Below are 23,356 nucleotides of genomic sequence, written 5' to 3' on the forward strand. Positions count from 1 at the left end.
GCTCAAACAAAGCTGTTGTGACCACCTGACCTGGGAATCCTCACAGGGTTCTAATGCTGTCTTACCTGCTGAAGGATCACAAGAAGCAGGTCTTGAACCGAGCACTTCCAAAAGGAGGACCATTGGATTCGCTGCTACCACTGTCCGCGAAATCACAGTATGAATACCCTCTCTCTGTTCTTGTCTCTGTCTCTACTTCTCGTCCCTGAAAGAGGAGGGAGAGAGAGAGAGAGAGAAAGAGAGTCGACACAAAAGGAACCGAGACTAAATTGCGATGAGACGATGTTGCATGCTGATCTAATTACAAGAAAGCAGAAAGAGCTCTGCCTAACGACGACACTATCCAATCATCTTCTTCTTTCCTTAAATTTCCTTCGTTCATGCGTTTTGGTCTCCGCATGGACGACGGTCAAATGGTGCTACTGTTGCTGCTGCTGCTGCTGCTTGATTCCAGCGATCTCCCGTTGCCGGAATCGCTCCTCGACCGCGTCAGCGGCGAGTCGGTCCCTGCAAACCAAGTTGACCCGGTCGTCCTTGGTTGAGATGGAAGATATAGACGTACTGTAGCACGGACTTGGAAGCTATCGTACGTACCTCTGTTGAATGAGCGCTTGCAGTGAGCGATGGCGCTCTGGATCCCGTCCTGCTGCTCCATGAGGAAGTCATCCTGCTTCCCGGCAGCCGAAGCCGACCGGCTCTTCCTCAATCGTCGGCTAACAACCTTATGCCCCGCCAGTGTATTCCCGTCTTGCGACTTAAGTGGCCCATTAAAGCTGCTCGCAATTGACTCTGCCACTCTCCGCCGGTCTTCTCCGTCCGCCTCTGCGCCCTTCCCGACAGGCCGCAGCGGCTGGGAGAACCGGCGCTTCGAGATCCTGGTGTAAAGCGGCTTAAGCTTGTCAAGACACCTTTGGAGCACGTCCCAGGGGAGCTTCTTCTCGTCCGACGCAGGTAAAGCGCCGTCGATGCGAATCTGGGCCGAGCTGCGGCTGCTGGAGCTTCTTGAGATGTTTTCTCTGGCGAAGAGCGACACCGGCGGCGCCTCCTCCGCTTTGGCTTTGACGTGGATGTCGTTGTGATGCTTTTGCTTCGGCGAGGTGGAGGTAGTAACGGGGGAGGCGGCGGGGTTGAGCTCCGGCGAGGCCGACTTCGATCTCCTGTGAAAGCCCAGCTTAAAGGCGCGAACTCTGGCGGCGGATTTGAGGAGGAAAGCGGGAACCTGTGACTTGGTCGACTTGGGCAGCGCGGAGGCGGAGAAGACCCCCAGGGAAGACGGCTCGAGCGGGAGGAGGCGACCCTTTAAGAAGAGGCCGTCGGAGGGGTAGAGCGACAGGACCGGGTCGCAGAGGTGACTGCCACCGTCGTCGTCCTCCGAATCCGCGTCGATGGAGGACTGCCGGTTCTCCCGATGGAGGTCCGCGTCTTCCCGCAGTGGCAGGGCGAGGTCGAGGTCGAAGAAGGGTCCGTCGTCGTTGTCCGGGCAAAGGTCCGCGGTGGCGGCAGGCCTAGTAGCCGAGGAGGGCGCGCCGCCACCGTGTTTACCACCATGTGCGAGCAGCCTGAAGAGCTCCATGGCGTGCTTTAAGGTGGGACCGCCAGACGAGGAGCGGGAGGCAACTTCAAAGAGCGCCCTCACTCCACAGCAGCGGCGGCAGTGGCACCATAGATTCGAATCAACGATGAGGACGAAACGATCGGAACCTTTTCTCGGCTTCCGCCAGTAGCCTGCACCACCTAAAAGACTCCTCGGACTACAGTAAAGAAGGTAACTAAGCTGTATCATACTTTTCCTCCAGTGAGTGAGTGGTCGATCGTGAGGACAGGGAGAGGCGGCCACCCCCGAAAGTCCACGGACAGGGTTAGGATACTGTCTCGCGTTCATGCTACATGATTCCAAGAAGTCTTTGCAATCGATGAGATAGGAGGTTGCACGAGGTTGACCGTCCTTCTCAGTGCAGAAAACAGGAACAGGATCCACCAGAACAATGGGTACGACGCTACTGGATCACTCCCACCAGCTTCGAACCATGGAAGACGATGGCATGTGATCTTGATGTGACGACTTGGTTCCACGACAACCCCCGGAAAGTCGACCTGCTACCATCTTCGGGTCTTTCGCCTTCTCTTCTGCAGTAAGCATTCGCATGAGGTCAGATTGTGATCTCGACGATGTGTTCTTTCTCTGCTCGTCGAGCCAAAAATAATAATACCAATAACAAAAGGACAAGGTAAAACTCAATCCGCCGTTGCCGGGGATCGAACCCGGGTCGCCCGCGTGACAGGCGGGAATACTCACCACTATACTACAACGACTCGAACATTAATCGGACAAAATAATCTTATTTATAAATTTATTTATATTAATTTACACCCCCACCCAAAAAAAAATTGCTTTTTTTTTATTTTCAGATCAAGAAATTAAATTTATTTTGTTGCACTCCTTTTAGATTTTTTGGGGATGATTGATATTTCATTTTTAATTTTCTCATTCGATATCTTTTTTATTTTTAATATCCTAAATATTTCTCTGTAGAGACAATCGGAGTATGTTAGGTCGAGCAAAAACGATAACATCTCACATAAAGGAATGAGATAGCTATGATAGGATAGGAGCGATAGAGAGTGTCATTGTTACCATAAATAATTTCACTTCAAAGGAACGTCATCGTCGTCACAAAGAGAGAAAGAGACATTTACAACGATGTCAACATTTTTATGATAATAAAAAAATAATATCAATTAAGAAAACTAAAAATAAGAGACATCATTGACACCTTTGTTTCCACATGCTAATTGATTCCTATCAAAAGTAAAACTACAGCTTGCAAGTACAGTAACATCCTCATCGTTTCTAATAATGAAATCAATACATCTGTCCTTGGTTTCTAAACATTATAAACCTTATTATTTGATTTCAGATGTGATGTGTCGATGACATGTTCATAGAACGTCACTGTCGACGATAGAAGATCTTTACATGGATGTCGAGGGCAGTTACGTATATGAAATATTTACATGTATGGAGTATTATTATATGTACACGTAAAATGTACATTTTGGAGACACCGTACATTCAACTTTTATCTTATCGCAAGAAAAAAAAACTTTATGTTTGGTTGTAAATTTTGGAGATATCATGCTTATTAAACTTTTTATCTTGTCTAAGAAAATAAAAAAAAAAACTTTATGTTTGATTGTTTGAGTTTGAATTTATCGTAAACTCTACGCTACAAGGTGAGTGAGTTCGATCATGGATCTTGTAAAAAATTATATTTGGAGCATACCCGACAATGTCCCTCGAATGCTTGAGCCAATAAAGGATTTAGAGAATCCGATTTAAGTCATGAGTCTAAGTGTTCAAAAGATTAAGATATAAGAGGATGTATTTGAAGGATTTTTTTATAGTGAGACAGTAATCACATACATGCTTCCTTCGATCATAGATGTAATCACATACCATCAAACTTAAAAAATATAAGGCATTACCGTGTCATCTAAATAACAATAGAGTGTTAGTCACATGACAATGAGTGTTACTCAGGCGCCATTAGCATTCAATGTGTCATAATCCTTATATCATCGATTAGGGTCACGACACAATGTAACTTTTATCAAACTATTAATTTAATTATTTAATTATTAAAATAAATATTTTAAGTTGAGTTGATTCGTATTAGTGTTGTGAACCACTTGTTCGAGATTATATTATTACTACTTAGTTATATTGATTTATTGTTTTATTCTACGAAGGGTTTTATATGATGTAACTATAGCCTCCATGTTGTTGTTCAGCCTTAACAATAGCTCTTGTAATATTGACGTCCATTTTGTCTAATATATTTCATGAGACAAACATAAAATAAAAATATAATTGATTTCGAATCAATATCGACGACTTACAATAATTAATAAATAATATTTTTTATCCTTATGAACAAAAACTCACAAGGAAGGTTTTATCACTAATATCTGAATTAACAATATTGTTTAGCTTTAGGAACAAAAAAACTCGTATATAATCGAAGCATTCGCGGGTTCAAACGAGCAGCACAAAAGGGCGGGAACAAAAACGAACTCGAAAGATGTACGAGATCCCGCTTTTGCCCTCTCCCGAACCTCTCTTTCCCGTGTCGCCTCGGGTCCCACCAATGACTTACCACGTGCCATCGGCCTCTCTTACCGGCTTACCTACGCGTTTTATCTACCACAACGCCACGTGAGGTGGGCGTGCGGGCCAGTACAACCAGAAAAAGGCAACGGGAAACTAACGTCGCCGTCCGGACGGGCGTCACAGCCCTCTCCGAACAAATCACTGTCGACGTCGCCGTCAAACTAACAGCCGTTCAACTCTTTTTGGACAATGTTGCCCCTATCAATCAACATATTTCCATATTGCCCGTTAATCAAACCGAGCAGCGCCCGATTCGACGGTCGTGATCGCGTCTCCGTGGCCCGGGCCCCTTAATACCTGCTTAAGAGCCGCCGATCACCCCCTGCTTCCCGCACGGGGAGCGAGAGAGAGATGGCGGAGCACAGGGAGGAATCGTTGCTGGAGAAGATCACGGAGAAGTTCCACGGACGACACTCTTCGTCGGTGGTGGATTCGGACGATGAAAAATCTTCGAGGGGACCGTCTGCCCCCGCCGAGGCCGTCAAGGCCAAGATCTACCGGCTATTCGGCCGCGAGAAGCCGGTCCATAAGGTCTTGGGTGGCGGGAAACGTACGAGCTCCTTGTGCTTTCTTCATTTAATTATGTTGCTTGGATTCTGATCGGATATATTTTCTTGATTGCTTTAGCCTCGATCATATGTTCCAAGTAATTTGGGTAGTATTGATGCGAATCAACTGTACTTGTTTGGTTCGTCAATCTTTTTACGAGAAAAGTTACATCTTTTTTATAGTATGTAAGCCCTAATTAGGCCCAAGGAAACTTATTGACCTCGATTTATGCTTGGTTTATCAGGTCCTGCAAACTTTATCGAATCGAACTATGTGGGTTGTCTTGATTGATTATAAGCTTTTAGCTTGAGAAGTAAACTTTAGATTTAGATTCGTCTCTTTGTCGTATCGACTCCGATGATCCGATGAACAATCTTGAGCAGCTGCTGATGTTTTCCTATGGAGGAACAAGAAGGTATCCGCCTCGACGTTTGGTGCGGTGACGGCTATCTGGGTCTTCTTCGAGTTGATGGAGTACCACTTGATCACCCTGGTGTGCCATGGGCTCATCCTCTCTCTGGCCATTATTTTCCTCTGGTGCAATGCGACCACTTTCATCAGCAAGTGAGCTTATCTATCTCTGTGATTCATGTTGCTCTGTACTGTTTTTTTCCTTTATCTCCAATGGCTCCACTTCTATTCGTGCTTTCTTTGGCAGGTCGCGGCCACACGTTCCCGAGGTGAGCATTTCTGAGGATCTAGCTCTGAACGTTGTGCTTTCACTTCGATACGTGATCAACCGGGGCTTGGTTGCACTGAGGGACATCGCATCAGGGCGTGACCTGAAGAAGTTTCTTGCTGTATGCTGCTTATTGTATTCTGTCCAAGACGTTTGATAGTTTTGGTGCATTGTTTTGGGTCTCTAATGGCTTGTGCTTTGATTTTAGGCTGCTGCTGCATTGTGGGTTCTATCGATCATTGCCAATTGCTGCAGTTTCTTGGTGTTATTTTACATAGGTAATCTAAATTCTGTGATAGCTCATGAGTGTTTTTATCCCTCATGAGTGTTTTTATCCTTTTTTCTGCATCTTTAGACTTTTAACATCCTTGTGTATCGGGAACAGCATTTGTCGCACTGTACACGGTTCCTGTTCTGTATGAGAAATACGAGGACAGGGTTGATGCATTTGCAGAGAAGGCAGAGGCAGAGTTCAAGAAGCACTATGTTGTGATTCACGTAAAATACTTGAGCAAGATTCCAATGGGGCCTCTGAAGGATAAAAAGTTCCAATAAAGAAGAAGGTATTGTGTGGTTGCAGTTGATCCTGGCAATTCATTTGCTACTGAATGGTGCTTCAATTGTTGCAGTGTCTGCTTATCCATTTTGCTTGCAACTCTCACTTTTTGAGTTCTTAAGTAGATGTCCATGGACACTCCGAGTTTTATGATGTGGATCTAAGTTAAGTCGGTACTTATTATACCATGGTTAAGAGCTGTTTTATACCAATGGTGATCTTATGAATCATCTGATATAGTTAGTATTTCTGTAAGCTGTCATGGAGTTGTTCCTATTCTAGTATATGTTAAAGTTGGATGAACTATGTGTCTTGCTACAATGAACTACCAGGAACAACTGGTTGTCCAATTGCTTCATGGATGGAAAGATTGCGCAAATAATCCCAGATGCATGGAAGCTGAGAATTACTTGATGTATTATGGCGATAATAGTGTACTTATGCTGGATCAGAGATGCAAGCATAGCAATGGCAGGAGATGGAATGATTGATCAGGTCAGAAAGCAGCTTATAAAATGGATGTGGGTTGGTCTTAGATGGATCTTGTTATCATTGTGAATTATAGTCTGTGTATGGTGTGAGATGAGTGAGGTGAGAGTTGAAATGACCTTTTGATGATTACTCGAATAAATCTACACAATGTTGTGTTGTTTACCTTATAAAATTATGTGAATTTCTTTTCATGTATTGCACATTTCAAAATTGTATATCTGTTTGTTTCTTTTGTATGTTAAATTTTGTCAATCATCATGCCATACATACAATAAAGATGGGTTAGGTGTTGTTGTTACATATATCTTGGAAAATTGCAATTTCATATACGTTCTGAAAAAAATAGGTATTTTTCAAGATCTTTAGGAGATTCTTTTTTATTCTTTAAAGTATATTTTTCATCATGGAAACAAAAAATGGTTGTATGAACTTTTATATATTTTTTACATGTACTTAGCATGATATTATGACAAATATGATAATAATAATAATAATAGTTTTTATTTTAAAAATATCAACTAGTTTAGTTGGTAAAGATTTTGATAATTTATAAGCTCGAATCTTTTGGCTCTGTCACTTACTCTTTGTAAAAAAAAATATATTTCAATTTATTTTACTGTAAATCATTGTTAGCTTTTCAAATTTATTGAAACGTCATTTTACTAAAATTATTATATTTCCTATATTGTTGAATTATTGTTTACCAAAATTATATCTAATTAGAGTGGAATAAAACACACATGTGGTTTATTGCTTTAATGTCTATATATTTTGTATTAGTGGTTTTTTATATTGTTGTGCCACTTTTTTTAAAACAGTTTTTTGTTTTCAGAAATAAAATAATAAAAACACAGAAAAATGGAGATGCGGGGTATCGATCCCCGTACCTCTCGCATGCTAAGCGAGCGCTCTACCATCTGAGCTACATCCCCGAATGAATTTTTTTTTAATTTAATTCTATATATTAATTTTAAACATAGTAATTAGACCTTTTTCGGTGTTCATCCCCTGATTCGCTAAATTCTTTATGGATCGAGGAGCTGAGGAAGATGTTAGCTCAGATTGCAGCAGCAAATGTCAATTTGGTTGGACTGACTACTGAGACTAGTCCTTTGGTGAGTGACCACAGCCTCTCGTCCGGGGCAAAGGTGGTCCCTTTGAAGAAGAGGAGGAGGAGGACGTGTCCATGGTCTCCGATGAGTCCTCCGGGCCTCCTCATTTCCCCGAAGAGGACAATCGTTCCTACTGCTATCTTCGCTCCAGCACTTGCTTTCAGGGTGGCGGCTGCCTCTGCTCTGCCTTGACTCCGACTGCTGGATTGGCCGCGGGCGGTGCCAAGAAGAGGAGAGTCGAACCAGAGCCACAGAGACAGCGTTCTTCTTTGTTGGATGGCTCTGCCAGCTCGCCCCTGTTCAGCTTCTCCAAGCCATGCTATATTCCTGATCCGTACTCTCCATCATCTGGTTTCAATCCGTACTCTCTTGTAGCTTTAAGGTGCATTTCTGGTTCTCCATCTAAGTCTTTGTTCGAATGATAAGATGATCAGTATGAATTAAAATATGCTATAACAAATACATAAAATAATGCATTCGATCTGACCGCAGACGACGCTGCTTAGTTTTATACGTGCTTTCCGAACAAACGCAGAGATCTGGACTTCACTCGTCAGGCTGGAGGCTTTAAAGAGGGAGCCCAGAGGCATGTCCCACTTGTGAGAATACACTCACTCTGCATTAATATAAGCTCGCACGCATCCATGTAAAGCTGCAGGGCGAATCCCGCAAGGAATCGCTCAAAGCATCAATGCCTTCACTCTCCCACCACAAATGCAAATATACTGTTTACAGCACTATCAAAACCATTCTTGTAGCGCTGGGCGCTGCCAAGCTGGAAGAACATGGATGCTGCCGCTCTGCACTGTCCATCCATAGAAGCACCGCTCGGCACTTACCCCACTGTTATGGGCGTCGACCACGAAAGCTTCTTCGATCGCCAGCCTCTCGGTGTCATCCTGTTTAATGTGGCGTCCCTACAATGCATGACAGGGTAACATTGTGTCCACAACACCGCCCATCGGTACCACTTGGCGGACGTTATCGGTAGGTGAGGCATCGTCTTCAACATCTGGCATTTCGATCTTCCTCGCAAGCCAACAAGTTGCTGAATAGCTGGTGATCAGATCGACACAGACCTTTGATAATAAGATACTACTGTCCTTGCAGAACGAAGGCTACATCGCAGCAGGTAGATTCATTATCTTATTCTTTCCATCTGACCGTCAAAACATTAGGTACTCATACGTATATAATGTCTGGCTTTGAGTGGGGTCCACATTCAATGTGATGGGGAGATCTCGTGAGACATGGGGTGGCGCCCATCACATGGGATGAGTCCTCGGCATGTCTTTTTTCCTTTGGTCCCTCCAGTTTACTCGCATCCGTCCATCCATCACCGCGAAACTTAATGCACGACGTATTACTGTCTCGCCATAAGAATTCACGTCAAAACAAATACGTCGTATTTAGAGGCATAAGTAAATCTTTTTAAGGGAGGTTTCGATGTTAGCGTAGCAGTTCGGATAGCACGCGTGAGCTTCTATTTCTGAAAGGAACGTCGATTAGTTCTGACCTTTGAGCCGACCAAGCGACGTCACATTAATGCCACAAAGATAAAGCAGAGTTAATGACGATGATGCCCTCTAACTGAAAGTTTCTCCGAAATAATCCCTTTCCGGAAAAAAAAAGCACTTTTTAGAATTTCATAACAACATTCTTTGTTTTCTAACACTTTAAATCTCTTTTTCTTTTTTTGGACCGATCCATAGAATCAGTTACAATATTTTTGTACTACAGAAATTTTTTAATTTAAATTATATTTACAGTATTTTTACACTATATTATAATATCTGTAACATAATATTTTTAGTATTACTAAAAATACTATTATATAATATAAAAATAATATTATGTGTAGAAAACACTTTTGTTAAGTTAAAAAAGAAATTTTTTTTGAAAAAATTGATACTACCCAATATAGGATATAATATAATTATTGGGAGAAATTAACAAAATATATTTTTATCGGGAGAAAATTATGATGCTTCAGGGGTATCTTCGTAGATATAATTCTATCGGAGGGCAAAAGGTCAAAATGAAGATAGGGGTGTTGTGGTAAATTACTACTTTTCATGAGAAATCCCTCCTATTCCAAAGACGAAGGGAGCTGTCATCACATCACCCGGCTCCCGACAACGGATGTACGGTTACGGATCATCCGCGTAGCCCTCCGCGTCGCTATCCTTCGTCCGATTACCCCACCAGCCTTTCCCTTATTCCCATGTTCGACCACAGTGAGCGCTCCTCCACTCTTTCCGACTCTGCTCGAACGCTACGCTACTCTTCCCGAACTGTTCTTTCCCTTCATGGCTTCCGGCGCCGTACGAAGCCTTCACTAACTACCGCTACTCTGAAAGCTCAATTCCTCCTCCATGCTTCTCCAGTAGAATGGGTTCCCTCGAGGCGGCCGTAGTAGGAGCTCCGCCGAAGCGGAGCCCCCCCCTCCGCTCCTCCCCGCCCCCCGCCGCCGGCCGCTCCTCCCTCCACCGCGCTCGATCCCGCCTTGCTCGCTTCCTCTTCTCCGAGAAGGTCGGATACGTCCAGTGGGTCCTCACCGTCGCCGCCTTCCTACTCGTCATCGCGCTCTTCCAGGCCTTCCTCCCGGGGTCCGCCGTCGAGCGGCCCGGCGGAGGGAGGGACGCCGGCGGCGGGGGACTGGCCCAGATCCAGGGGTTGGACTTCGGGGAAGGGATCCGCTTCGTGCCCACCAAGCTGCTGGAGAGGTGGGAGAGGGAGAGCCGGGAGGCGAATTCGTCGGCCTCCGGGGCTTTCGGGGGCAGACCACCGCGGCGGTTCGGGCTCCGGAAGCCGCTGCTTGCGCTGGTGGTTCTCGGTTCTTTGTGCTAGTTATATTGGTTCCGCGGTGTTGCTGATGGGTGGGTGTCTCATGGCGGTGGGTTTCCGTTCTTTTTTTTGGTGCGCAGGTGTTCCCGGATCTGCTCCCCGATGCCATGCAGCTGCAGATGGTCAGCATTGCAAGCGTCCTCAAGGAGATCAGTTATGATGTTGAGGTCAGTTTCGAAAGCGATTGATGCTGCATTTCGGTAGTAAAAGATTGATGTTGATTTCATTGGCTTGTAGATGAAGTGACTGCAGTTGAGTTTGAAGCCGAATCTACCGATTCATCCGCAGTTTTGGTTTTTTGGGAAAATGACAAAATAATTGCTTGACCTGTTCGGTTTTAGCTAAAAATTCAATAAAAACGATTTTTTGATCTGGTAAAAATATAATTAGGTTCGGTTTGAATGATTCAATTTTCTCGATGTTCAATTCCGATTGCATGTTTTAGCTGGCTTTCCCTAAGGAGCTGTTTCATGGAGATATATGTTAAGCCTCGTGAAGTATTCTCTTTTTACGTTTTCCCCCGTATATATGCACACATTACAGACAATATAAGATATGACTTCCACTGTTAAGATCTGGTGGCAGAGAAGCCTCAGGTTTAGTACAACAAATTAAACCTTATAAATGCACAGTTGTCCATCTTATTAAATGTAACTTGAACCATGAAAATGAAACCCATAGCTGAGTCAAATTTACTGAGCCATCTGCAGTTTTCAGCATGTAAATAGTTTCGCTTTTCCTGGGTAAATGAAAAACAATTACTTGACTTGTTCAGTTATAGCTAAAAATCCATAAATTAAATGATTTTGAAATCTAGTGAATACAATTAGGTTTCGATTGCATGGTTCAATCTTCTCAAAGTTCAATGCACCATTGCAAGTTGTAGCTGGCCTTTCAAATGATCTGTTTCATAGAAAAACATATTACGCCATGTGAAATATTCTCTTTTTTTAATTTTTTTTCCTAAGCTAGAAGCTTCAGGTTACATGTTAAACGTCACAAATGCATAGGTGTCCATTCCATTAAAAGTAACTTGAGCTATGAATATGGAACTCATAGATGGAAACCCATGTTGTAACTCCCCGATTAGTCCTATATTGGAAGTGAGCAAGGTTAAGATTGACTCATAAGAGTTTAATAAGTGTACTATTATCAACCTCAGCCTAAGCATTTTGACTAGTGATTTCGGTTCAACGAAGTTGATAGGTTAATTAGCCTATCAGACCTGGGTCGTGACATTTGGTATCATAGTCAACCTAGTATTGGAGCATGGTGAGGGAGCTCAAGCAGAAAAAAGCTACCCATGGATGGAGTCAAGAGGACCTGTCATGGCGTGGAAGGTGTACTAGTATCAACTTTCAGTGGGTTGGGTTCAATGAAGTTGATAGGGCAATTAGTCTATCGGGCCCGGGTCGTGACACGTGTAAAATGATCCTAGTGCAACTTGATAGAGAGTGATTTAATGTATTTTCATGCTTTATTTTACAAGCTTTTCCTATTCTTTAAAATCCTTTTGGAGGGCTTTTATTGGAAAATTTGTCTACATAATGGAGGATTGTGCTCATTGTGGGGCTTCAGAACATGTTCTATGAAGTTCTTTGTTCTTCCATGATTCAGTTGACTCTTTTATCCACTAGGATGATGATTTACTAATGTGGAATATTGTGCTGATTAGTCAAATTAGTTTTCATGTCATTCACTGGGAAGATGATCTACTACTAATGTGGAATATCGTACTGATTGGTCAAATTAGTTTTCATGTCATTCTGACAAAATATTTCATATGTTGCAGGTCTTCTCATTTGAAGATGGTCCTGTTCATTCTGTTTGGCAGACTATAGGGGTATCTGTTTACATCCTGCCTATAACAACAAAACGAGAAATCACCATAGATTGGTTAGAGTAAGTGACAAAGTTGACCTAGTTAAAATATTATATATTTACTTCCTTAATGTGCTTAAGTGTCTTCTGATAGACACATTATTAATTTCTTGATAAATTGCTTTCTGATTGGGTTTTTTACATTCTTTCTGCAGCTATAATGGTATTCTTGTGAGTTCTCTGGACTCAAGGCCTTTGATTTCATGGTAAACTCATCTTCCATAATTCTAATTCTATTTTCACTTTAATGACTTAACATGCAGATTCTTCAGTGTAGTTTGTTGTGTTTGGTTTGAGATTTCAGTGAAAATTCATTTTTTTGGTTCTATATGGATGCTAAACTAGTTACTGTCAGAGATATTGTTCACTGTACCTGTGTATATTATGTTTGGCATGCTTATCCGACGTTTTTATATTTTCAAGTTATTAGTTATTACCATTGTAATTGATTTTAAATGTTGAAATTGAATTCTACAGATGTAAATTTACTAACTATTAACCAAAGGAAATGAAGCCCATGTACATTCTAACTCTTGAATTGCACAAAATAAGCTTAGACAACAAAACACTAAAAGGTAAAAGCAAGTAGTTTAACTCTTTTACTTTGTATCTTTTAGTAGATGTATTAGTCACCAATATATTTTGCCCAAAGTAGCAAGTGAGTAATTTTAATATGAACCATGACCCAAAACAATGAACCAACTAGTCTTATTCTCCATGTATCCCAAATCAAAATATATGGTGTAGCCCATAGGCCCCATACTTGCACCTTTATAAAGGCCTGCTGGGTTTTACTTTCTAACTAGACATTAAAAAAATCTGAATTCTTATTTGCTACCTTGTTTTTATTCTCTGTGGTATGGCTGATAATTCAAACCAAGAAAACCCAAAAAATTGAACCAAATTGAGTTCGGTTTGATTTAGCTTGGTTTCCGTCATAGGTCCAGTTAATGTCAGTTTCGGTCTGTTAAAAACACACCTCCTGACTTTGCTTTCAATTTAACAGGTTGACAAACTTGAGTTGTTGATGATAAACCGAATAGCTATGAGAACTATCCTTATCCACTGTTGATCTTGATAGGTTGAATGGTTAAATTACTTATAGCATCCATGCTATGTTACCATTCGTGCAGCCCGAAATCTATTTACCTCCGCCACTTTGTTGCTCATCCTCTTTCCTACTTTGTCTCTCTTTTCCTCCTTCCCCTTTCCATTATGGACCTCTGCCTCTCTCGCTCTTCCTTTGCTTCTTCTAGCTAGCTGCAGTCGCAGTGCCCACAGCCAGCAGCGTAGGTAGAGCGTAAAGGAACAGAGGAGCTCTTGGCCTTTTAACTGGTAGGTCTCAAGATTGGGGTCTCATCCATCATCAATCTAGTGGTGTGATCTTGGAGGTCATAAGTGGAGTTGCTTATCTTGCTGCAGGCAAATTCACCTTGATCTTCCATGCCACTGGCACTGTACATGCTTCCTCACGGCTGGCTCCTTGCTCTAATGGAGCTATTTCCAAAATAGAAGGATCGTATGCTTCATTAATGCATCTGGAATAGACTCCAACAAACTTGAAAGGAGTAAGAAAAAATGAAATAAATGTACTGTTAAATATTGTTCATATGTTACTAATAGTAATCTAAATCAGAAAAGTGCTTATATTTCTTTCAAGGTGATATATTCATGCTGGCTTACAGTCTTTTGCAGGAGCCTTTTAAAAATGTACCTGTAATCTGGACCATCCATGAAAGGTCTCTGGCCCTTCATCTAAATAAATATGCTGCAAATGGTCAGGTTCAGCTTTTGAGTGACTGGAAGCAAGCTTTTAGTAGAGCTACCGTTGTAGTGTTTCCAATGTATATAATGCCGGTAATATGTTCTTGTCATGCTGAATCTTTTCACTGATATTGATCCACACAGGGCTCAGATATAAATTGGTAGATTTGTATTATAATGTTTATCAATCTTTTTTCTGTTCTTCAGATGATGTATTCAGAATTTGATGTTGATAACTTTCTGGTTATTCCTGGTTCTCCTGCTGAAGCATGGGAGGCAGATAGCTCAGCTAAACAGAAACACCATAATTTAAAAGAAAATATGGGTTATGGACCAGAGGACTTTGTCATTGCTATTGTCAGCAGTCAATTTTCATATAGTGGTATGTTAATAGATCATGCATTGATCCTGGAAGCACTAACACCACTGCTCCAGCAGCTTCCATATGTTAATACTTCTTTTTCTTCTCTAAAAATTGGCATTTTGAGTCCCAATTTGACTGCTGCAAGCAGGACTGCTTTGGAGGTAATGTTCTTTCTTAAAGCCATCATTCATCCTTGCTCCAATGTTCCTGAGCTTGCTCCTTGTTTCTGGATCCTTTTTTTTTTTTTTCAATTTCTATTCTTTAATGTCATTGTCCTATGAATAATTTCAGGCAATTGCCCAGAAGGTTGGCTTTCCAAACAGCATTGTGGAAAATATTATAGTTGATCAAGACATGAACAACTTTATGGACATAGCAGATATTGTAATATATGGATCATTTCTTGAGGAGCAATTCTTTCCTAATATTCTTATGCAAGCTCTGAGTCTAGGAAAGTTGGTTGTTGCTCCAGACCTTGTCATGATTAGCAAATATGTATGTAGATGTCTAAATACCTCTTTGTTTTGCCAGTTCTTGCATCGTATTCATAATGAATGACTGCATTGTTTATGGCTTAGGTTGTCAATGGGATGAATGCATATCTTTTTTCTAAAGAGAAAGTTGACACACTGAGTAAGATTTTGCTTGAAGTAGTTTCAAATGGAAAATTGTCTCTATCTGCTCAGCAAGTTGCATCAGATGGGAAAAGGCATGCCAGAAACTTAATGGCAACTGAAACGATCCAAGGCTATGTTTCATTGCTAGAAAAGGTTGTCAAGTTTCCATCAGAAATTGCACCTCCTAAGCCTATTGAAGAGATACCGGTGAAACTAAGAGAGGAATGGCAATGGGATCTTTTTTTGAATATTAGAGGCATGGATAATCTGAACGGAAGCTTTAAAAGATATAAAATGTTAGACAAAGTTGAGGAGCAGTTCAATCAAAGAAATTCTGCTAATACTTCTGCAAATTTCGATGAAGCATTTTCCTCGATAGCCTGGGAGGAAGAGAAAATCATAGAGATGATGAATGCTAAAAGGCGAATAGAAGAAGAAGAGGTGAGAAAGTAGGGTTGTTACATTTCACTATCGTTTAACAATTTGTATTGACTTTCTTTTAACCACTTTTCCTCAGAGCATATTCTGTTGAAACTCGATGCAGTTGAAGGATAGGAGTGATCAGCCTCACGGAACATGGGAGGAAGTCTATAGGAGTTCTAAAAGAGCTGACAGAGCAAGAAATGAATTGCATGAGAGAGATGAAAGAGAGCTTGAGCGGACAGGTCAGCTCCTGTGTGTATATGAACCTTATTTTGGTGAAGGGGCTTGGCCTTTCCTGCACCAAACCTCGCTCTATCGTGGAGTTGGCTTAGTAAGTTGTTGAAAAATATTATATTATGACAAATTTGTTATCAAAACATCATATCAATACGTCATTCCATAATGATCTTAAAGAAAAGTGACAACAATTACTGAAAGTAGTTTATGAAGGAAAAGATATATAGCCACCTTGCCATCTCTGTCTCAATTAATTACAAGAGAAAAAGCTGGCTGGTGATTACAGTGATGACTTGCATCCATATGTTAGATACTAGTCTTAGCCGAAGCTGGTGATCATATGTTTCAACATTCTAATCTTAAGCCTACGAATTGTGGAAACTTTACATTCTTTCAGAAGTTACCAAACATGTAAAAATTGAGGGAATCATGTATAGGCAAAAAGTTAGATAATTTGTTGAAATATAGATAATATCTAGTTTACTGAGTACTTAGTAGGTTGGTCTTCTCTTCTTGTTCGGTTATGCTGCATACATTATTAGGCATTCAAAGGATACCACAAGAAGCTTCTTTTGATGATTGTACTCTTATCCAATGACCATTGTTTCTGGGCAAGGGAGTTTGGTTGTTACCTTATCAGCATAAGTATGATTCTGTGCTTTGTCAAACCAAATCTAGCCTAGTCATATGTTAGCACTGCTGGCATATGTCGACATAACTTGTTCAGTACCTGTCTGGCATGGTATGTCTTGACCCGTGCCAGCACGTGCCTATCAGTATGACAATTCTTATGTTTAACAATTAAACAGTTCTTATTGTCATTATGACTGGCTATTTACTGATCTTTCCTGCTAACCATGAAGTATTGTTATTTAATAGTCATCTAAAGGACGAAGACCTGGAGCTGATGATATAGATGCTTCTTCTCGTCTTCCACTTTTAAGTAATTCATATTACCGAGATGTGCTTGGTGAATATGGAGCATTCTTTGCTTTGGCTAACCGGATTGATCGTGTACATAAGAATGCTTGGATTGGTTTCCAATCATGGAGAGCTTCAGCTAGGAAGGTTTGTATTGATTTATAATAATTTTACAGTTTGTATAGATCCATGTGTTTTTTGTGGCAATGCCTCTATTGTTGAAGGCTAAAATCCCTGTTTTTCCTGTTCAAATAGCAATGTTGTGTTAAAATTTGTGTTTCTACTTTCCAAAGTAGTTTTTTTTAATGATGCTTTATGACAGTAGGAATATTTCTAAACTTGATAACTTGTATAAATTTATTTACCTAACTTTAGCAATCACTAGACTCAAAAAGTCATGTTAATGTTGACCATATATTTAGGATGAGATGGCTGACAAGGCTTTCTGGGTTATGTTATAAATTTTCTACCCTTTTTTTTGTTTCTTAACAAGTACAAGCTACCATGTTTTTTGGTTTGTTACACTTATCAACGCCATTCATTTGACAACCAACATCATTTATTTTTGGATAAACAATGAACATTTAATTGATTGACAAACATTGAATTGTTGTGTGATATCTCGATTAGTCCCATATAGGGAATGGATATGGTTGATTTTCTAAATAAGATTAGATGGACCTATTTTGTAATGCATGTGGGCCATTTGTTACGTCTTGACTAAGGATGTGAAGCCTGGGTAGATGTATTAAGATTTGACTAAGGATGTTGAAGCCTAGGTAGGGAGAAACCATAGTACCCCAATTAATCCCACATCAGGAATTGATGATAGGTTTATTGGTATATAAGACCAGATGAGCTTACTATTAGTATTCTGATAGAGGTTCAGTCAGATCAAGACACTGCTTTTATGGTGAGAAACTGAGATGGCATATTCTCCTGATGACTTGTGCTCCATAACTTATATGGGTTGTTTGAATGCCATAACATGGTATACAAGAATAATAGCATTTCTGTTACGTGTCTGTAAATCTTTTGCACTAATTGTCTTATTTTTCACTGCATGCAACTGTTGTAGAACAACCCTTGGTCTCAGCTTTTATGGCATTGAAATGACCTAAGTTGGTAGTAACACCATGGCTTTTGAGGCTTCTCCTTTGTTGCATTGCTTTGGATTCACCGATGTTGCCAATTTGTCACATGCAATTTCTTTACTATTATGTTCTATATTTCTACTTTCCATATGCAGTGTTGTTTTGTTCCCATAATTTTGCCTTCTGGTTACAACATACAAAAATCATTCTTGTAGCACACTTGTTACTCTTGCAGCTTGTTCTTACCTTCTCTTGTTCCATTTTCTGCTCTTCTTTAATCTTTAATCTTATTTCAGTGTGTTTATCACTAATTGTTTAATGTTCTTTTTCCAATTGAACTAACTGAAGCTGCTGAACATAGATATAATTAGTTGCTACATATGTTAATCATTTTTTTTGTTTTACTGTTTCGAAGGGGAATGCCTTGATGACATACACTGAATATGTTTGCAGTTACTTGATTGTTCATTTTGGAAAATGTAGCAGGCAGAAAGTGCAATAGTTTGTCTCTTGATTCTTGGCCAACTTATTTTATATTTGCAGATAAATATGGTTTTCTTTGCTTCATTCTTTTTATGGAAGCATGGAGGCTAGAAATTCAATATGAAAACTTGTATCTAAAACCTTCAACACAGTGGTTAAATGATGTTGTGATTGCATATGAAACATGTAGAGACTAATAATTGGCAACATAACTATTGTTTCATTAAATGGGTTAACTGTGGTATTTATTTCTATCTACAGAACAGTTTATCTAAAGAAGCTGAGGCCAAACTCTTGGAGGCCATTCAAAAACGAAGGCATGGAGATGCTTTGTACTTCTGGATTCGGTTGGACAAAGATCCAAGAAATCCTCAGCATCTGGATTTTTGGGATTTTTGTGATGCCATAAATGCTGGAAACTGCAGGTCAGGCAGATGATTTTGTCATTCCTGTATCTTTTTCTTGTCAGTACATTTCAATATACAAAAAGCTTTAGTGCAAACAAGAAAACCTTATAGTGATCATTCTCCAGCTACTATAAACTGCGTGTTAAGGAACCTGTGATTTCATACACTTTTATGATGAAAGCTACACATATAGAGTATGTTCAAGAATCAAGATACATATCCAAAGTTAACACGCTAGGTTTCCACACCTAGATTATGGGGTTTTAGACTTAAGATGAACTTTCGTTGACTTGAAACAATGTGATTTTGTTAAATATGGTCATGCATCTTCCATTCTTTTATTTTGTTTCGGAAGTTTCACTTCTCGTGGCTGGTCTCATCTGAGCAACTGATGTGGCATTTAAAATCCAAAGCACAAAGTCTTACCTGGTAGCAGCTAGTTTTAACCATTCCATCTGGTTACAAGAAGACTGCTTCTTTATCACTGCATACATAATTCTTGGGGATTATGCTTGAAGGAGTTTAGAAAGCTTGACATGATGGAGATGCCTTGTGAAATTTAGTGTATTCATGAACGATCAGTAACTTATTTTAGACCTTTATTTTACTTTATGAAGGTTTGCTGTTGCTAAGGTTCTCCGAAGAATGTACAATATACAACTTGATTGGAATTCATTGCCTCTGATGCCAAAAGACGGGGATTCCTGGTCGGTTATGCACAGCTGGGTTTTGCCAACGAGGTCTTTCCTTGAGTTTGTCATGTTTTCAAGGTATGATGCATCCATGTTGATGGGTTTTCATAGGGTTAGCACATGTTGAGCAACTACTTGCATATCTTGAAACATAATTTTTATGCCTATAATGATATTGAATAATTAATGTTTGATGAAAAAGAAGACTACATGGTTTATGGCCACTAGTAGTGAAAGAAAATGAAAATTTTGATTTATCAAGATTATCACAAACCCAAACAAGGTTAATCATCCTGGTTTGTACCAATGCATGAAGGCACCAAACAACAGACTCATTAGATGAATAGTCATAGTGGTGCATATCAAATCTTTGTGGCCCATTTAAATCCAACATGATGCAATAACATTTTAAGTTCTCATTACACTTTTTGGTAGTAGCAAATTTTGTGTGGGTTATTGGAATCAGAAGAACATTGCCACAAAATGATCAGCCTAACTACTAGCAGCTCTCTAATATGTACAGGAAGGTACAAAGGACAATACTTTGCCATAAGAAGACAATTCTTATTGGAATCAGAAGATCATTGTCACAAAATGATCAGCCTAACTACTAGCAGCTCTCTAATATGTACAGGAAGGTACAAAGGACAATACTTTGCCATAAGAAGACAATTCTTATTGGAATCAGAAGATCAATGTCACAAAATGATCAGCCTAACTACTAGCAGCTCTCTAATATGTACAGGAAGGTACAAAGGACAATACTTTGCCATAAGAAGACAATTCATTAGAAAGTTCTAGTGGCTATGCTGGAGCTAGCAACAATTTATTCTAGTTTTAGTGATTTATCTAAGCTCATTCCAGAACAAAAACAGAGATCTACATGGTGTGGATGCTCAAATGGAAATGCCAACTAAGAAATATTGTTGATTTTTCGAACTGCTACCCTACCAACTTATGGGAATTAGAGATTATGAAGCAAATCACTCAAGGTTTGGCAAATGCCAATTCCAATAGATGATCAAAAATTTGAAGAAGAGGTAAGATATTTATGTTAGATCTAATTGGTGGTAAAAGAAACCACATTCAATTTGCTTCCTATGAAGTTTGGTGGGCTTTCTGTATGTAGTCAACTAATCTGTGGTATCTGTCATCATGCGAAGTTTTATTGAATATTTTGATTTTGAGATAATATCTATGGTATATATGTCTTGTCACAATGTATATCTGAAATGCGATATCGACTTCCTCATTTTGCCAGTCATACAATCTATACCTCTAGCTGCCCATTTTCTTTTCAGGATGTTTGTAGATGAAATGGATGCACTGGCGTATGATGATCACCACACGAGCGGGCATTGTTTTCTGAGCATGTCGAAGGTACTAGTCACTCATTAACTTCAGTATCTTTGTTCAGTGATATTTTAGATCTTATTGGATCTTTACTTGGCAGCTGAAGTCTCTTATAATAATGTAGTCATGAATGTTCCTTCCAATGGTAATTGACATAACATCCTTGTTCCACTCAAGTACAAATTGTTGTCTTCAAGTTCCCTATATAGTAAATCTTGAGTGCTGTTACCTCAAAAGTGACATTTGCTATTTATCATTTTCATGACAGAAAGAAAAGAATGCCATGATAGAAAACCTGATTGTTAATAGCAAGGTCATGAGTAGGAATTCCATCATAGTTTGTAAGTTAATGGACTTGGAATATTAAGAACATGCATCTGAAAGTTATCGCAACCCAAGCAATTTATAACTGAATATATAATGCATTTTATAATGTTCATGTAGGATGGGAACACTAAACTGCTGTAGTTCTTAGTTTCTATTAGATTTTGAGGGCCTGTGAGCTCCAAACCAACATTATTGGTACTGTATATTACAGGACAGACAATGCTATTCGCGGCTGCTGGAGCTTCTGGCGAACGTGTGGGCGTACCATAGTGCACGAAGGATGGTATATGTAAATCCGGAGTCGGGGGCGATGCAGGAGCAGCACAGGCTGGAGAACAGGAGAGGTCAGATGTGGATCAGGTGGTTCTCATACGCCACTCTGAAAGGCATGGATCAGGATCGGGCGGAGGAAGCAGACTCCGATCGCCCTGACCGGAGATGGCTGTGGCCGCAAACCGGTGAGGTCGTTTGGCGGGGGGTGTACGAGCGGGAGCGGAACATGCGGCAGCAGCAGAAAGAGAGGAGAAAACAGCAGAGCAAAGATAAGATTCGAAGAATAAAGAAGCGGGCGCGGCAGAAGACGCTGGGAAAGTACATCAAACCGCCGCCCGACGGAGCTGACAACGTGAACACCACCAGAAGACGGTGATCATTCTGATGTGAGAAACATCATTTGGTCACGCCTGCCCATATTTTTTGTTACTCCTTTTTCTTCCTGCAAATGCGAGATTGTTTCTTTTCCTTCTTTGATGTTTGACAGCAATGTATCCAAGTGTTGGCCTCATTTAGCAGTTCACATGATTTCTTTCTTTCTTCCAAGAGTCAGAAAAATCGGCTGCAGTGGAAACCTTTTGTTCTGGCAGTGCTCTTCAGCAGTGTCTTCTTTGCCATCTTCTGTTCTTTGGTCAACAAGAACATGAATCACAAGCAAATAAGATATTGCATCGAAAGAAGGCATGGTTAGAAGATTCTGATGCTTTCCAATTACTGTAGTGATAATGATTCACTCTATACGTGCAGAAATATATATATATATATATATATATATATATATATATATATATATATATAAAGTGATAAAAATGATGACTAATATTTGGTCAATCTTCCCCTCGCAATGACACGATGCTATTACGTAGTCTCCAAGCTTCATAATAATGATCACCTAAGCATCAAACTTACGCCATTTGTTACTCACAACAAATCACTCAGAAGAAGAAAACAGTAGAAACAACAAAGCGTAAGCAAGTTCTCCATAAAAGAATCATTCGGCGAGAACACAAACTACTGAAGAAGAAGAAACCCAAATGAAGAAGAGAGGAAAAGGACAAGCAAAATCAAAGATGAAGAGCAGGTGATCGTAAGCCAACTACCGAGTCTTTCATGCATGAGGATGCAAAGAAGGGAGCTCCCTTCAGTCCAAGCACAGGCAGCACAGGATCCAGTTTACCTCCCGCATCATTCACTCAGATACCAAGCAGTGCCATATATGTAGTTCTTGATACTTGGATGAATGAGTCGGCAGCTAAAGAAACCCTGCACCCACCCGTGAGTGGACTGAAGAAAGCTCTCTTTTACCCAATCCCATTTCCTGCCCGACACACTACGGAGTTCATCCCCTCATGCATTCGTTTGATCCCAGTAAGAACCCAGGTTCCTCGAGAAGAACAAGGACGCAACCCATACTTGAGATCCTATTATCCAGCTGCTCGCTGATGGAAGAGAAACAAGAGGGAAGAGAAGAAGGGCACTTCACTGAACAAGCTGATGGCTCTGAATCCGGGAGAAGCCCCTTAAATAGCTACTCCAGCGGCTTACATCACATCACCATACAGTCCCAAAAAACCATAGTATAATATTGTCATGGTTGGACGAACAATGGGAGGGACAGCTCTCTCTCTCTCTCTCTCTCTCTCTCTCTCTCTCTTTTCTTTTAAGCTAACACTCACTACACTAGTTTAATCCCTTTGTTGCATCCTTTTGTCTCCTACATACAGCTACTTTAACCAGGTGAAACTATATAGTTTCGTTTACTTCGAGAGTGTGCATACATCTTTCTGCGTGGGCTAAACTATACAGTTTCTTTTGGGATGCATCATACTTCATCCATGCAACATCAAATTCATGAAAAGTCGTGACAAAGCTAAACTTTGTTTAGTGCCATGGGCTAATCAAACGCATGACACTAATCGAGACGAACACTAATATGTAAGAATGACCATGACATAGGTTACGTGCATCACTTGCATGACATTCACATAGAAGATCACATCTGATACCCCATACTGATACAGCTCTTCTGCTACGCTTGCATATATGAATCCCTCCCTGGATGCTACCGTTATACTTGTATCATCTGTGCGAGCACACCAGTTCTGTAGGCATTT

At 40.5% G+C, this 23,356-nt stretch overlaps 3 protein-coding genes and 2 non-coding genes across 6 annotated transcripts; 2 read left to right on the forward strand and 3 right to left on the reverse strand.

The window, feature by feature from the left end:
- Positions 1-82: 82 nt before the first annotated feature.
- LOC135672375 (probable membrane-associated kinase regulator 2) lies at positions 83-1,829 on the reverse strand. The gene is made up of 2 exons (XM_065180841.1): positions 595-1,829; positions 83-507 (listed from the first exon to the last, which is right to left on the reverse strand). Exons 1-2 carry the CDS (start codon positions 1,781-1,783, stop codon positions 410-412), a joined length of 1,287 nt encoding a protein of 428 aa, XP_065036913.1. The 5' UTR covers positions 1,784-1,829; the 3' UTR covers positions 83-409.
- Positions 1,830-2,241: 412 nt separating this feature from the next.
- On the reverse strand, positions 2,242-2,313 carry TRNAD-GUC (transfer RNA aspartic acid (anticodon GUC)). Its single transcript has one exon. It is a non-coding gene; the product is annotated as a tRNA-Asp (tRNA).
- Positions 2,314-4,519: 2,206 nt separating this feature from the next.
- Positions 4,520-6,613, forward strand: LOC135672376 (reticulon-like protein B2). The gene is made up of 5 exons (XM_065180842.1): positions 4,520-4,721; positions 5,104-5,284; positions 5,379-5,520; positions 5,608-5,677; positions 5,785-6,613. The coding sequence occupies exons 1-5, from the start codon at positions 4,523-4,525 to the stop codon at positions 5,952-5,954; spliced, it is 762 nt and encodes a 253-aa protein (XP_065036914.1). The 5' UTR covers positions 4,520-4,522; the 3' UTR covers positions 5,955-6,613.
- Positions 6,614-7,306: 693 nt separating this feature from the next.
- On the reverse strand, positions 7,307-7,379 carry TRNAA-AGC (transfer RNA alanine (anticodon AGC)). Its single transcript has one exon. It is a non-coding gene; the product is annotated as a tRNA-Ala (tRNA).
- Positions 7,380-9,783: 2,404 nt separating this feature from the next.
- Positions 9,784-21,788, forward strand: LOC135582562 (uncharacterized). 2 transcript variants are annotated; one of them, XM_065161694.1, is made up of 14 exons: positions 9,790-10,385; positions 10,487-10,573; positions 12,199-12,308; positions 12,443-12,493; positions 13,973-14,144; positions 14,259-14,576; positions 14,707-14,910; positions 14,994-15,473; positions 15,577-15,786; positions 16,572-16,760; positions 18,452-18,615; positions 19,215-19,367; positions 20,591-20,669; positions 21,181-21,788. In XM_065161694.1, the coding sequence occupies exons 1-14, from the start codon at positions 9,951-9,953 to the stop codon at positions 21,616-21,618; spliced, it is 3,090 nt and encodes a 1,029-aa protein (XP_065017766.1). In that variant the 5' UTR covers positions 9,790-9,950; the 3' UTR covers positions 21,619-21,788. The 2 variants fall into 2 exon arrangements, with proteins under 2 accessions (XP_065017772.1, XP_065017766.1); XM_065161700.1 differs by lacking the exons at positions 20,591-20,669; positions 21,181-21,788 and adding an exon at positions 19,813-20,038 and having other exon boundaries at positions 9,784-10,385.
- The last annotated feature ends 1,568 nt before the right edge of the window (positions 21,789-23,356 follow it).

This window comes from Musa acuminata, chromosome BXJ1-4 (genome assembly GCF_036884655.1).
Source record: "Musa acuminata AAA Group cultivar baxijiao chromosome BXJ1-4, Cavendish_Baxijiao_AAA, whole genome shotgun sequence".
NCBI classification, from domain to species: Eukaryota; Viridiplantae; Streptophyta; class Magnoliopsida; order Zingiberales; family Musaceae; genus Musa; species Musa acuminata.